The 15,884-nt window shown below is 44.2% G+C and overlaps 3 protein-coding genes across 3 annotated transcripts; 2 read left to right on the top strand and 1 right to left on the bottom strand.

The window, feature by feature from the left end:
- The first annotated feature begins 63 nt into the window (after positions 1-63).
- LOC102702705 (probable glutathione S-transferase) lies at positions 64-1,043 on the top strand. The gene is made up of 2 exons (XM_006645326.3): positions 64-408; positions 487-1,043. The coding sequence occupies exons 1-2, from the start codon at positions 82-84 to the stop codon at positions 856-858; spliced, it is 699 nt and encodes a 232-aa protein (XP_006645389.2). The 5' UTR covers positions 64-81; the 3' UTR covers positions 859-1,043.
- Positions 1,044-4,320: 3,277 nt separating this feature from the next.
- Positions 4,321-6,562, top strand: LOC102708958 (calmodulin binding protein PICBP). Its single transcript, XM_006646617.3, has 3 exons — positions 4,321-5,554; positions 5,666-6,141; positions 6,240-6,562. Exons 1-2 carry the CDS (start codon positions 4,684-4,686, stop codon positions 6,127-6,129), a joined length of 1,335 nt encoding a protein of 444 aa, XP_006646680.3. The 5' UTR covers positions 4,321-4,683; the 3' UTR covers positions 6,130-6,141; positions 6,240-6,562.
- A 1,053-nt stretch (positions 6,563-7,615) lies between these two features.
- On the bottom strand, positions 7,616-15,695 carry LOC102709241. Its single transcript, XM_015835508.2, has 10 exons — positions 15,415-15,695; positions 15,261-15,327; positions 14,221-14,267; positions 13,970-14,057; positions 13,521-13,654; positions 13,324-13,435; positions 9,170-9,271; positions 8,811-8,932; positions 8,506-8,627; positions 7,616-8,408 (listed from the first exon to the last, which is right to left on the bottom strand). Exons 1-10 carry the CDS (start codon positions 15,634-15,636, stop codon positions 8,117-8,119), a joined length of 1,308 nt encoding a protein of 435 aa, XP_015690994.2. The 5' UTR covers positions 15,637-15,695; the 3' UTR covers positions 7,616-8,116.
- Positions 15,696-15,884: the final 189 nt, after the last annotated feature.

Raw genomic sequence — 15,884 nt, forward strand, 5'->3', positions numbered from 1 at the left:
TCACTACCATCAGGAGCTACAAAAAGACCACCACCACCATCACAGATTCGCAGCTAGAGCAGAAGCATCAAGCAAGCAGCCATGGCGTCGTCGCCGGCGGCGGTGAAGGTGATCGGCACGTTCGACAGCCCGTACAGTCACCGCGCCGAGGCCGCCCTGCGGCTCAAGGGGGTGCCCTACGAGCTCATCCTGGAGGACCTGCGCAACAAGAGCGACCTGCTGCTCACCCACAACCCCATCCACAAGAAGGTCCCCGTCCTCCTCCACGGCGACCACCACGCCGTCTGCGAGTCGCTCGTCGTCGTCGAGTACGTCGACGAGGCCTTCCCTGCCGGGCCTCCCCTCCTCCCCGCCGACCCCCACCTCCGCGCCACCGCCCGCTTCTGGGCCCGGTTCATCGACGACAAGGTATGCATCCATCCATCCATCCAAAATCCGACGAGCAATTCACCGAACTAGCAGCAGCTGATCGATCGGATCGAGCAGTGCACGAAGCCGTTCTGGCTGGCGCTGTGGACGGAGGGGGAGGCGCAGGAGGGGTTCAAGCGGGAGATCAAGGAGAACCTGGCGCTCATGGAGGGGCAGCTCAGGGGAAAGCGGTTCTTCGGCGGCGACGCCATCGGCTACCTCGACGTGGCCGCCAGCGGGTACGCCTACTGGCTGGAGGTGTTCGAGGAGGTCGCCGGCGTGAGCCTGGTCACCGCCGACGAGTACCCCGACCTCTGCCGCTGGGCGAAGGAGTACGCCTCCGACGGCAGGGTCAAGGGGTGCCTGCCGGACAGGGCGAAGCTGCTCGCCCACTTCACGGCGATGAAGGAGGTGTTCATGGCGACGGCGAGGTCAATGGCGCCAAAATGATGCTCCTACTGTGCATGCTGTTTGTCGTCAGCGTACCGGATAATGTTGTTGGCACGCACGCGGGCGTGTTTTGTCACGCTACTTTTGCCGGAATAAAAAAGCTGAGCAATTTTATGGTTATTGAGTAGGTTCGAGAGGTACTACCTCCGTTTCGTATGTAAGATGTTTGATTTTTTGTTATAATGGTTGACCATTTGTCTTATTTAAAAATTTAGTATAAATATAAAAATTTGTTACCTCTTGATACTTTCACAAAAACTATAAAATTGTTCAAAAAAGTCTTTGGCAATGAAAATTAGGCCTGGTTCGCCACTACGATTCGAGTGCAAGATCCATGGTCAACTCTAATTTAAATAAATAAATAAAGTTATATTCTTAATAGCATAGGTTTAAATTATGAGAGAACCTACATGACTGTATCCCGCGCGTCCGCCTTCGCATGCATCTGCCTCCGTCCATCCATCTCCGCACTCTGTTCGGACAAAATGTCATCCTGTAGCAATCCTCCTAAATTATCCATAGATCGACCTAAGTCTTGCTCTTTACCCAAGTTATCTGACTCAGATTTTCTCGGTTGTATGTTTTTCAAATTAATAAAATGTGTGTTTTTGCGATAATTTTATACATAAAAGTTAATTTAAAAATATATAATATATTTTTAAATTTTTATAGTTAATAATTAATTAATGATATATTAATCTACTACCACGTTTTATGCACTGGTACCAAACCCGGGAAAGAAACCTAGTACAGGATCCATGAACTACATGCAGGTGTAAAGCTGGAACACTTGGGCCGGGGCCGTTCCCACAAACTCCTGCTCCAGCCAACCAAAGCCCAATTCACGTTTTTCTTCTCTTTCCCTTTTTTTTTAAGGCTTCTTTCCTTTGCTATTCTTTCACTGCTCTTGGACTACTCCTTTACCTATTTTCTACGTTCTGTGTCTCGAACTCTCGATCGACATATATGGCGTCCTGCAGTCGCGTTGCGTCACACGGTAAGCTACATTAGCATCATATTTTCCTTATTCCCTCTGCTATTGCTAACCTTTAATTTACCCCCTTGCTTGATCCGGCAACGAAAAGACCAAATTAAGAGACCCCATAATAATTTACCAGTTAACCATTGGCCCAGGGTTATGGTTTCGAATAAGAATATTCTTGTAGTCGCTCTTCTGATTCACCGAGGCGATCAATCAATCTTCTGTCGCCTTAATACACCTTTTAAGTAGTTGTGCCAGTACCGGCTTGCATAATGGTTAACGAAGTTGATTGATACAGTTTACGTCGTTTATTCCCTGTACTTGGCCTACGAACAAACAGATAATCACCAATGAGATCCGTGTCATCCTCCTTATTCCATGTGGACAAATGCTACTTACCCTCTCCATCATCTAAAAGACTCCATTTTTAGCATATTTCATATTCCTTTCATTTCATTTTTAGCCTAATAGAACCATAAAGACTAGTATAACCACATTACCAAACTCTAATACAATAATTGTTCAACAAATAAAGTCTTAATAGAAGTGAAAATAAATTCTTCATGCCATGGATATAATACAAAACAACAAACATCAACGTTTTCAGTTTTCCAGATCCCAACCAATGCATTAGTTCTATACTTTTTTATTTTGATATATTTGTCTTACCCTCTATCATACTTTAATATAATAATTGATTTGAAAAAAATAAAGTTTTCTGAGATAAATGATGTAAGCTAAAAACAAAGTCTATGTGGAACTGATACTACGGAGGGAATACGTGCCAATACCCAGGTACACCGTACACACTCTGTTACTGTTTATGAACGAATGCGGTTTGATGATGCAGCAAAAAAATTACTGCCTATGTGGAAAGTTTGATGATGCCTGGTTAGGGTTAAGAAAGAAAATTACTCCCTTCTTCTGTGTGGACCTGGGAAATTAATCTAGGCCCAGTGAGTAATGGTGCTGGTGTTGGCCGTTTTCCTGTCCGCGTTGCTCGGACGACGCTACGGCCGGATCGGCGGATCGGGAACGAGCTGCTGCTCTACTCGACTAGATGCCCGCCCCGTCCCGTGCGCACCGGTGAGATCGGGGCAGTATTCAATTCGGATAAAACGGTTTGGGAGTTTGGAGCGGATGCGACGAGACGAGAGCCACGCGCGTCGTCGTCGTCACGTGGGGCGCGTGATTTTCTGTGGGGTTCTCCGTCGCCTCGCACGTTTCACATTTATGGCATGGACCGTGCTCCCTCCCCCTGCGCTCATCGTCTTTGGATGAACAAAAATAGTGTCATGGACTTTGGGTAGTATGTTAATACACTGTAAAAAATAAAGGACTCAACAATAGTATTTGTTTAGTTCATATTTTAGTTATGAGAGTAGTATTTTATAGCCACGTTAATCGAGAAGAAAGACTTATGATATGAGACATTTACGGTAAAAGAAGGCAATGGTAAGATAAATTTATTTAAGCCATATACATTGTGCTTATAACTGTAGAAACAACTAATGGGCTTTTATTAGAATCATCAACACTAATGCATATGTCAATATAAATTCCAATCTATCAGGGGCGAATTTAATGTAGGATGATGAGACTCGAGCCTCCACTGTTTTGTTAAGATCATGGAAGCCCCACCAAATCCTCCTAAATTTTTATGTTAACAATCAATAGAGGGCCTAAAGCTATATTTAGATCGCCCATACCGCTCTAATACTTTTTTTTTGTTAGATCCACCACTGAATCCATATATGGAATTTTCCCTCAAACTAGAGTGACACTTGTTAACTAAATCCAATGAGTTAACTACTATCTATTTTAAGTTGTAAAGATAAATACGAAAGAAGATAATTCCATCTAATAAGAACGCATTTGTTTCTACGTTGTTTTATCGCAAATCAGTCCTGACCTGTGAGTTATCTATCCATATTACTCTATCATTATACTAGCAGTTATCAAGTGTAAAAAAGCTACTAAATTTATAAGCACAACTTTATCGCACCACATTAAAATGCTCCAATAATAAACCATCTTAATACTACCCATCAAAGACTTATATATATAACCCACTCCTCGGATATTTTTAGAAATTAGCATATTTTAAAGAACTTCTAAAGTATCAGCTTCATCCTACTCCTATTATCTTAAAAACTTCTAATTGTAATTACCTGTACATAAAAACCCTTCATTCATTTCATATTATAAAATGTTTTGGTCTTAACTAAGATTTATACATAAAAACATAAATATGTTTCATATATATCTAGATTAGCATCCATATATAATAGAGAACCAGAATATTAGAGAAAACCACAATATTTTATAACGTGAAAGAAATGAAGGTAATAATTTCTAAGAATTAATATTGACATTCATATATCCAGAGCTACCGAAGAAATCTCACTTCAAAGTCAAAGCACAGCAAGCTTTATATATATCCACGAACCAGGGAGCCGACGCCAGCCAAAAGCCGAGAAACAGAGGAAGGAGTGGTACTGTAGTGGAGTAGGGAGGGGTTCACAGAATCTCCAGCCGCAAAGGATACTGCAGATTCCGCAGCCCATTCAAAATCTCTCGCCACCACCACCACCTCCTCCTCCTCCTCGACGATTCCAAAACCATCGATCCGCTCGCCCCGCCGCCGACCAACCCCTCCTCCGAATCCATCGACCAACCCCATCTCCATCTCCATCTCCTCGCCGCGAGATTCTCCGCTTCCCGCGTGCACCGTGCGTGCGGAAGCTTCACCTTCCCCCTCTCTGCCCCCCGCCACCTCCTTCCTTGCCGCCTCCCTGAAGGAAGAGGAGTCCAAGAAACGGCAGCGCGAGGAGGCCGCGGCCATGGTGCAGAGGAAGGTGGTGCGCAAGAAGCCCAAAGATTCTGTGGGGGAGGTGGATCACGTGCGGGGTGGCGGCGGCGCCGGTGATCCTGGGAGCAGGGGAGGAGGAGGAGGCGGCGGCGGCGTTGTGCGGGCGGCGGTGCTCCCAAACTACATGAGGGCGACGAGTAGCTCCGGCGCGAGGGCTGGACGGGAGGCGGCGGGTACTACCGCCGCGCCGCCGCGGAAGCGGGAGGCGGTGGGAGCGAAGGTGGCGTTCGCCGGGGCTCCGTACGTGAGCAGGGCGACGTGCTCCTCCGCCATGAGGGGGCTCGGCCTCGGCCTCCCCGGCGGCGGTGAGGCGCACGTCTGCCCGTACTCCTACTGCTCCTTCAAATGCCACGCGCCCGTGGTTCCCCTGAGAAGCCTCGTGGCGTCGCGGAGGCGGCTGATCAAGACGCAGCAGAGCATGAAGCTCAAGGGCGCGTCACCGTTCCGCAAGGCCGGCAATGGCGGCGGCGGCGCTGATGGCTTGTTTGTCGAGATATACTCCGGCGCCACCGCAGCCGCACCAGCGGCGAGCTCCGACTGCAGTGATCTCTCCACGGAAGACATGGCTGCGGCGGTCAGGGAGGGGGAGTATGCCGGGTTCGATCACCGGAGTCGCGGGGATGGCGACGAGGACAAGGCGAAGGACTCGGATGGCTCGGTGGACGGTTCTTGCGGGTCCAGTGATGTGATCTCGGGTGGTTCGGTCGATTTGTTCGTGACGAAATCTCGCGGCTGCAAACAAGAGATCGATGGGGAGAAGTGGATTTACATGGATCAAGAAGCAGAAGACTTTGGTGCCTGCAAGTCAGATATTTCTGAGGAGCTGGATGCAAAATATGAAGGTGAAATTTCTGTTCCTCGCAATGTTCCATTCCATACTAAATCTCACATTTATACTGAAATCCTGATGAAACCACTGGCAATGAATGATGAACAATATGACAATTCTGCAGATGGCGGCGGCGATGCTTCACATGAATCTTCAGTTGATGACATATCCTCTGCATTCGGTGGAATGAACTTCAAAGATGTATGTTCTGATCATACTGGTGCAGCAAGCAGTCAGAGAAAAAGGTGGAACATTGCCAGGGGGAGAACATCTGAACAGGGCAAGCAAATGCGTCCCTTCAATCCCAGAGCTCCAAACTTCCTTCCAGTGGAACCTGATCCAGAGGCTGAAAAGGTTGATCTCAGGCATCAGATGATGGGTGATCGAAAGAATGCTGAGGAGTGGATGGTTGATTATGCGCTTAGGAGGACAGTGCATAAATTAGCTCGCGCTCAGAAGAGGAAAGTTGAGATGCTTGTCCAGGCCTTTGAAACTGTTCTACCACCAGTTGGCAATGATAAGAAGTCTGTGCAACATGTTGATAAAACAAGCTTCACACTTGCGAAGTCTTTGCAAACATCGAGCTGACCGATGTTAGAGGTAAGAACCACGAACAGTGGGGTAAAAGTTGTTCTGCTGGTTGAACTCGTGGTACCAAATTTTTGCATATGACATTGATATTTGACGCTCTTTTGTAGGTCTTGTTGCGCTTTGCGCCTCAGCTGGAACTAATCACCATCTCAAGGTTTTGGTCACTGCGATATTAGTGCCAGAGACCTTCTGGACAACGATAGAGCTTTTCTTCTTATCACTGAGGTGATGAGACCTCGATCTGGTAGTTGAACCTTATGGTGGAGCACACTGAGTTGATAAGTGTAGTACCTTAGGCCAATGTACATTTTAAGTCTCGTATGCTCTTGTTGATATAGTATTAGTGATCAATAGTAAGTGTACGAGACTTGCTAACTGGCAAGATTGGAATGTATTCCTTGGGCAAAGATCAATAAAACTCCTATTCACAGCATTTCTTCTCCCATACAAGCATATCTTGATTATCTTTTGTGAGCAGGACTATTATAATCTACTAAGCAATCTCTCTTATTTCCTGTAATCACCAACAGAAGATGCATATATTTGTCAATCTTACCAAGTTCTGTCCATTCCTTATTTCCAATATGTTCTGATATGTAATTTAATATGACAGAACGAAAGTTTAAGTTGCTTTTCCAAATACCACTAGGAGCTATAGTAAAGTAATGCAACTGAACTTGCTAGCGACTAGAAATCTGAATGGTCGTTTGCCAGGTCTCTGTGCATGTGTGTTGACAACATATACTAGATGAGGTCATGACATGTCATATTTTCATGATCCTTCTGTTTCATAACATAAGACAGTTTTAGCTATATCTAAATTTATCTATTAATTAAGGTATATTATTTATATATATGTCTAGATTCATTAGTATCTATATACATTTAGGCAATACCAGAAAGTCTTAACTTGTGAAATAATGAAAATAGTTTTTTTGAAAGATTGAAATGGAAATAGTAACAACTAACAAGAACCAGGGAATGAAAAACTGTGTTGTCTGTTCATTTGGTGCATAGGGTTTGCTGCGAACTTAACGACTGGATTGGCATTTCAGATATTTCTTTCAACTAAGGAGCAACCGAGCAAGAGGGCCAAAGAAACATAGTTGAGATTGAAGATAACGGCACTGTATAAAATATCAATGAACCCTCCAACCAGATCAAGCATGCATCATCATGAATAAATTGGCATAAATATTGAAAACCAACACAACAACACTCACGACATGCAACGGATACAAGGGTTGATGCTCTCACCTACCTGGTACATGTCGAGAAGAGGCTCTGAGAGCTGAGCTGATGCACCAATCGCACCAACCACATGTAATAGAAGCAAGACAACCATCACTGATGCGTTGTCAAACTGAAATCACCAAGAACCATTCGACATTCGTTATATCAACGTTCAACATTACAGAAGGAGGCAGTAGCAACTTTGAGTAGTGGTTCAAACCTTCTTAATTGATAAAGAAAAAGTATACTTGGTGGAGCCAGAAGATGCAAAGTTAGAAAGTAAATCAGACTTTCTGTGCAGATCTTCAGAAAGTTATCATACAACACATCAGATCAATGAAGAAGACAATTACTTTGTAACAGCAACTGCCAAAGTTCTTGCGAAATGTTTAGCAAGGGCAGGACAGGCAAATGCCAACATTCAGGTTAAAAATAATATAATTGTAAGTTCATACCGCGAGTTTACTGCTGTTACAGATACAGAATTCTTGATAGAACGCAGGAAGAAAAATGCTTATATGATCAAGGAACCTTAGTTTGCAAGATCTACAATTACATGCTGAAGAATTCCATGGTCTTTTGCGGCAGCCTTTAGAGTTGAAAACAGGAAATCAAGGGACCACGGATTTCCATCTCTAACAACACCGCTGAATCACCATCTTCCTGGATGTCCAGCAACCTGGAAATTTGATGCAAGTAGCAACTCTGCCAGTCGTAGGATGGGTGGTGCACACAGTTCTGCCAAGTTATTTTATGGATCTCTTGCCAATTCTTCACTAACTTTCATATCTGGGCATTCCTGCAACAACAGCACAAGATCCTTTGACAGGCTCTGCAGCCTGCTGGAATTTGTAGCTCTGTTTAATGTTACATGTGGTTCCTCTGATGAATGGCTACTCCGAAGAATGCTCTCATGAAACATCTGAAGTGCATCTTCTGCTGAAATTTTTTGCACAGAGTCGTTCAGATCCTGGAGTTGTCCTCTACATTGGACATCGGGCAACAGTTTTTCTTTCAAGCTGTCAGGGAGACTAGCTAATACACTGTTTTAAGAACAATCAACAGAAAACAGAATCACTGAGAATATTCAAGAGGCTTTGTATAAGAACTATACTTGGAATGACAAATACCCATTTTTACCTGGTAATCCCACGAACAAGGCCCCACTTATAGCCAGCATGCACAGATTGCCCAAACCCAACATTGAAGCCCTCTTGGGCGATGTCCTTCTGTCCTTCTGCTATACCATCCCTGTATCCCATCTAAATTAATATTGAAAGCTTTAGTTTACACATTCTTATCTGAACACCAACTCACAATTCACATCCGAAAAAGAAATCTATTGTACTGAAGATTATTTATATCCCATTTGGAACACAAGAATTTCACATATTCCTGTAGGTAGGGCCAAATTCCCATAATTCAATTTGTGACTTATGTTATACCTTATGAAACTGGTTCTGCCTGTGAGCCCATTCTCTGTCTAATGTGGATCCATGACCTGGAGAATCTGAACCATCATCCCATATTTCATCATCAGTGATAGCAACGTGCTCGACCGCATTGCCTGCAACAAAATTCACCCGAATCAATTTATTATGACATGACATAGTTCTAGTACCTTTATTTTCTATTATCATATGACACACACCATTTGATTAGCTAAGCATTTAGCCTATCTAAATAGAGGTACATGATCTAACTATTGAGTGAATCTACCACAGGATAACAGGATGTAATTCTAGTGTACGAAATGCATCACAAGTAACAAGGAGGCTAAGGTAGATGGCGTAGCGACACGAACCAAGCCGAGAGACTTCACTGTCCTTGGACGATGATGCTTCCACACGTAACTCTCCAAGGGACGCGCTTAACTCCTCGGAGTCTGCCATATTGAAGAACAAACCTGCACTTGAAAGATGGAAACGATCGAGATGTAGAACAAACAAAGGAATGGATAAGAGCGAGAGGGAGGTGTAGGTGACCGCGGTCTGCAGAGAATGCGGTACTGTTCCGGGGGAGGCAGATCGGCTGTGCGAGGCAGGCACGGGCAGGCGGCGGCGGCACCGGAGCCGCGCGGTCGGGAGAGGGCGGTGGACGGGGTCGGGTCGCCGACCAGTTAGAGTGGGCGGGGTAGAGGACGGCGGTGGGGAACGGGGCAGGGGCACACCTGGTTGCCGGGACGAGGGCTGAGTGAACTCGCCGGGGAGAGGCCCTCGTCCTCTCGCCTGCGCACTTCGTTGCCGGGGGAGAGATAGCTGCACGGAGGGCGGCGGACGATCGTTGGAGGAAGCTCGTCGGAGGGAGGTCGTCGCCGTCGCCGTCGCCGTCCCCGTCGCCGGAGGGAGGCCGTCCTCTCCTCTGCGTGCTGAACTGCTGATAGAGACAAGAGGAAAGGAAAGAAAAGGATGTGGGCTGGGCCGTCGGGGGAGAGGCTTGTCGGTTTGCGTTCGCGCGCGATTGGGCCGCGAATTAGGCCCACCATGTTTCGGTAGCCCAAGATGCAGCCCATGGCCGACGGCCCAAGTAAACTCCAAGCTCCCCGCACATCACGCGCGCTTTTCGCCGCTTCGTCTTCCTCCTCCCGCCCAAAATTCCGCGGGCTTTTCGCACGGCACGCGAGGAGGCAGCCGGGTCTTCTTTCAATTTCGATTTCAAATCCAGAGAGAGAAGGGCACTGGGAGGAAGAAACAAGCTCAGCTCCGACGACGACGACCACCATGGCCGCCTCGCGCGCGTGCGCGGCGGCGGCGCCATCTCTTCCCACCTACTGGTGTCTTGAGCTCCTCCACGAGTGCTTCCCCGAGCTCGCGCTGCCACCGCTGCTGCCCACAAGTGAGCATTCGCCGCTCCGGTCTCCGCCTCTCCAAAACATTTTCTTGCTTCTTGCCTATGCGATGATGGCGATCTGCGTAGCTAACTCGCTTCTGTGCTCAGAGATGGCGGCCGGAGCGCCAGAGGGGTACCGCCACCGGATCGAGCTGCGCGCTCTCGAGGCGTGGTTGGAGTCCGTCGGCGTTGTCCCCAAGGACCCGACGCCGCCGCCTGCTCCAGCCGCCGGCGCGTCGGCGTCGCAGCCCTCCTGCATACTCAGCGCGTCGTGCTCTCCTCGCGAGGTGCTTGGCCGTCTCCATCTGGTACTCCTCCTCTGTCACTTCGTCGTCTGTACTCATGCTCCGTTTTTGTTGACTTGGGATGAAATGGATGAGACAAAGATTCAATTTTTGCTCGTTTTCTTCATGATCCAAAATCTCAAGCACAAGCTCACAAATTGAGTTATGTGTTTGTTGCCCTTCCATAAAAAATTGACTGTTGATTATGTTAACGCAAAGTGTTAATGTTTACTTCCTGTTGTAGTTCAGTAATCCACTTGCATGCACTATTTGCTTTTCTCAAATCATTTTGAAGCCTTGAACATTGTTTTCTAAAATATTTGGCAGATTGTAGAGATCTACGGACGAGAAGGTGTGCAATCTTTAGCTTGTGAAGTTCGCAAGTACATTCATGACAAGAGAGCATCCTTGCCGAAACTCTGTATTCACTTGGTATGATGTTTTCTCACTGAAATGTGTGATGGGAGAAAATCTACTTGTTTGTGTGCTCATTCTTGAAATTGCATCTGTGTGGACATTTTAGCTAAGAGAGATGGATTTAGGACTGCAAACAGACCATAACGAAAGTCAGGAAACAAAGGATACCAGCACCGTAACATCAAACCAGTGAGCAATTCTCATGAACTAAATACCAGCACTACTACCTCAATGTTTTAATTTAGAGCATTTTTCCCATCTTGAGAAGGTACCATAAGTTATCATTATTTTTTATGTAAAATTTGGTACCTCCTAGTATCTAAGGTACCAAGAGGTATCAAATTTTATATAGAAAACAGTGGTACCTCCTGATATCTTCTCAAAGACGTTAAAATTGCTCTTTAATGTATGACACAACCATTCGTTTTACGAAAAAAATAATACAAATATTCAAAAATATATATTGTGGTTAAAGTACTTGTAGGAATAAAATGAGTCACAATGTTTCCAAAAAAAGTTTGAATAAGATGAATGATCAAACTTCATGTCTAAAAGTTAAATACATTTAAATGTGGAGGTTGTAGCTAACATCCGGTTAAATATCCTATTGTTGTTAAAACTGCGGATTGAGTTATCACTGCTTACTCTCAAGGGAATCTCCTTCCGTATTCACCAAAAGGAAATCTCCTTGCGTTTTGCATCGGAAAAGAGTACACTGGACTGAAGATGAGGTGAAAGCTCTGAAGGTATGCAACATTGCAACCCCAATTTCTTTATACTGCTATTTTCCATGCCAAATCATCTGTTGATTGCCAGCATTGTAGGGTAGGAGTAGAAAAGTTGCTGCCCCTTCCATTTAATTTTCTTAATATTTGTCAGTAATTTTCAATGCCCAATCATCTGTTGATTGCCAGCATTGTAGTATAGAAAACTTGCTGCCTCTTCCATTTGATTTTCTTAACGAGTGTTCCTGTAAATATATGGTGCACATCTTTTTTCCAATGCAGTATTTTGCTGGGGAATTTAGGGAGGGTCAAAACATACCATGGAGGAAAATCAAGAAATATGGTGAAGGCATCTTCAACAAAGAACGTTCGCCAGCTGATCTGAAGGACAAGTGGAGGAATCTGAAGAAGAGAGCTAAAATTCCATGATCCGTGTTGGTTCATCATCAGCTCTTGAAACAACTTGTTGCCAGTAGCCATGTATACTTCTATCAAATATGTAATGTGTATATTGAATTAGGGAGACTCACACTCAACGCTTAGTCTGCATGCAGTTAGGTACTTTTGGATGGTTACAGATGGCATGCCAATCAGGAAGTCTTATGAATTTAGCAGCCATGTAATTTTATTTTCTGTGAAGATCTGTAGTAATGGATATGCATGCCGTATTTTAATTACCAGTGATAAGGGGTAGTGAAAAGTTGGCCTATTAACTGATCTGAGTCATATTCTGTTGGTACTGAATATTTAACTTAGCCTTGATTATCTGGGCCTAAATGGTTAAATGGATGCATAAAAATCAAGTACTGGGCACATGTTGAGTTGCCTTGCCTCTTCGTTAAGAACAAGCAACACAGGAGCAGTTGGACATTTTTAATTCTATCCAGAAATGATGTTTATATACGGAGTACAGGTATAATATTTGGAATGAGTACCGTGCAGAATAGTAAAATCATACCACGGTTGAGGTTGAGCAATAGTACATGCAGTACAGGAATTCGAAGCCATTGTCTGTGAAACAACTAAAAGTGCTAAAAGCCTAAAAGAACCTGAGGTAACGATGTTTACCAATTATCACTCTAGCTTTTCGCTTCTACTTATACTTATAAGCCAACATTTAAATTTTAAATTTTAGAGTTAATTTTGAAGTTTTGTCACCGAAGTTTATTTTATAGCATTGGTTTTTATATCGCTAAGAATACGTATATAAAAGTCTTACGCATAAATTATTTTTCGTTTGTAAATATGTCGCCAAACAATCACCCGGTAGTTCAAAGATTAAAAAATGCACATTAATAATACAAAATCAGATCATATGTCAAACAGGTTAGCAAGGAAAATATCTTCCCTTTAGGGTGTGTAGTACAATTTCTGTTTGTCTCAAATTTTCCTCTTGGTATGCTCTTTGGAGCTATACATTTATAAACATCATGTATTCACGTGTGCATTTACATGGTCATTCACAGGTACAATGTTCATAGCTTTACTGATTTGTCTTTTTGTTTGGATACTCCCTTGGTCCAAAAATAGTTGACCCAATCCTCACACTTGTGCTACCCATCTCTATCTGAATAAAAATAACAAAATAACATATGTCAAACTTCTTTGCTGAAGGAAGCGTGCACCTCCAGGGACTCCATGTTTGAACCTAATTTCGTGTCTTTGATTTGACATTCACCTATAGACATGATGATATGAATGACAGGTATTTCTTACCGCTTGCTCAAAGTCGCCAGACATTCCCATGGATAGCTCAAACTGCTCTGTCGGTATATCAATGGCCTTACAAACTTCAAGTTTGCAATTTACCAATGCCTGTATTCAGATAACACAAAACATCATCTTATGGAAAGTAAAATGCAGAGCTAAAGTTTGAGATGATATGATATTGGAAAACTACCTTAAAGTTTTCTGGTGTTGAGGAGTAATCTTTCATTCCTATTGTCATGAGACCTGAAAATATTAGGTGTGGGCATGCTAACTTCACATGCTTCGCAAGCTCGACACATCTGGAGGGATCGATACCAGACTTTGCTGAATCAATGAAAATATTTTATTGGTAAATTCGCTGTTCCAAAGTTCGACATAATATGATCACCTAAGGAAAACCAGAGTGAACATCACAGCGTGACAGAAGCTTGAATTTAGCCATGAATATGATTATACATTACATTATGCTTTCTGATGTAATGTTATGACTATATTGATAATAGATTAGTTCAATCAATGATAACTTTAAGCATGCCAATTGTCAAACTATGCTATTAGATCAAGGTAACACGAAATGAGATTACAAAGGTATTCAAAGAAAGGAGTGTTCAAGAATTTTGAATGTTTTTCTATACTCACATTCTTCTCCACTAGTGTTTACTTGCACCAAAATTTTCAAAGGATCCCTTCCCAAGCTACTAACAGCACGATCAAGGTGGTTAGCAATCTGAAAGTATTTCAACATCATGTGTCAATTGACATATCGACATAATATTCTCGCAGAGCAGATAAGCGTCGATGCCATATGGCAAACATGTAGTGATTACTCTTTCCTTTTGTGTGTACATGGATATATAGCGTTCTGTAATTTAGGTGCTTAAGTTGCATACCTTTTCATTATCTACACCCTCAACCATGTGAAGATTTGGAACAGCAGCTGCAGGCCAGCATAAGAGGTATTAAGACAATATGTCCTGTATGTTAGCTTATGGACCTAAGTCCCTATCTACAGGACCAAAATTTTTCTTTTGAATTTTACAGAACAGAAATTACCATGCATGAAGGTTTATTTCAAGCATCAGTTTTTTTATTCAAGAAAGGTAGCCAGGTAGGTATTAGCAGTAGTGCTTTAGCCTAATAAGCATGCTCTGTATGCATTTGAAGCTCGAGTGAAAAGAGCCCAACAACTAAGTTCGCTGGAGAGAGGGGAATGGACTACTAAATGATGGTGGTTGCAGGGGGTGATTGTTTGGCCTTTTTTGAGAAAAAGCCAAACGGTATATTTGCAAACAAAAAATAGTTTGTGAATAAAACTTTTATATACGTGTTCTCACCGTTCTAAAAACCAAAGCTGAAAAATAAACTACAGTAAAAAAACTCCAAAATCAACTCCAAGAGGTTGAAAATTTAAATTTTGGTTTATAAGTATAAACATAAACGAAACGATGAGGATGTAAAAACTGTATATGATCGAAAGACACTATGCAGTCTGAACCTTTTTACACGAAATTTATTTTCTTTGAAAGTATCAGGGGAGTATCCTAGACTAAGGGCAATAGCTGCTCAAAAATTATCACTAAATTATCACGAGAGGAAATGTTTATTAGTATGTCTTGGTTTCTTTTGTATAATTCTGCACATCAGAATAATTACCTGACATTGATACTTGATGAAAAACATCAGTGAGAGGAAAATTTGCATCACTGATCATGTTTTTATAACTTAGTGCAACCTACCACCACATAACGATTATCTAAATTTGTTTTTCCCCTCTCCAAAGTAAATATATTGCCCAAGAAAGGCAGTCTATCAATGTGAGATGTGTTATACAGAGAACATTAGTTGTTCATATGCCTCAATCTTATGTACAAACTGAAACTGCATGATGCGAATTGTTATAGAACCAAGAGAAGGAAAGATTCAACAATACCTAATAGCGGTTTCACTTTGTTACTCTGCAAATGGCCAATGAAATGCCACCGGATATCTTGGGGAAGCTGCAACAATGGCAGAAGCAATCGGACACCAGTCAAGCCATTTCCGAACGGCGAATTCCGCAGCACAAGTAGAAATCAGATCCGAACCTGCGGCGCCTTGGAGACGAACTCCTGGACGTAGTTCTCGCCGAAGTAGCGGTGCCCGGCGTCGTAGAGCTGCCGAATCATCGACACCGGCTTCGTCTTCCCCACCGCCACCACCCGCACCGCCTCCGCCGCGCACCCCGACCGCTCCGCCGCGCGCGCCGCCCGCGCCAGCACCGTCCGCAGAGCCGTCGCCGCGGCCCCCTCCGCCGCAGCCGCCGCCATCCCTTCTCTCCTCTTCCTTCCTCGGCGACCTCTCCTTTTTTCTTCGTGTGCTCGCTATCGCCTCGCTCGCTGCCCACACAAATCTCGGCTCCCGGCTCCCGCGGCTAAAGCCGAGCCGCATCTCCAAACAAGCCGAGCCGAGGCAAAGCTGAGTGAGTCTGGGCCATGCGGCTGAGCCAGACGTGGCGAGCTCAAGCCGCGCCACGTTTCGCCCCGGGGCTCCTGCGGCCGCCACGTCGCCGGCTCCG

The sequence above is a fragment of the Oryza brachyantha genome, chromosome 1 (assembly GCF_000231095.2).
Source record: "Oryza brachyantha chromosome 1, ObraRS2, whole genome shotgun sequence".
NCBI lineage: Eukaryota > Viridiplantae > Streptophyta > Magnoliopsida > Poales > Poaceae > Oryza > Oryza brachyantha.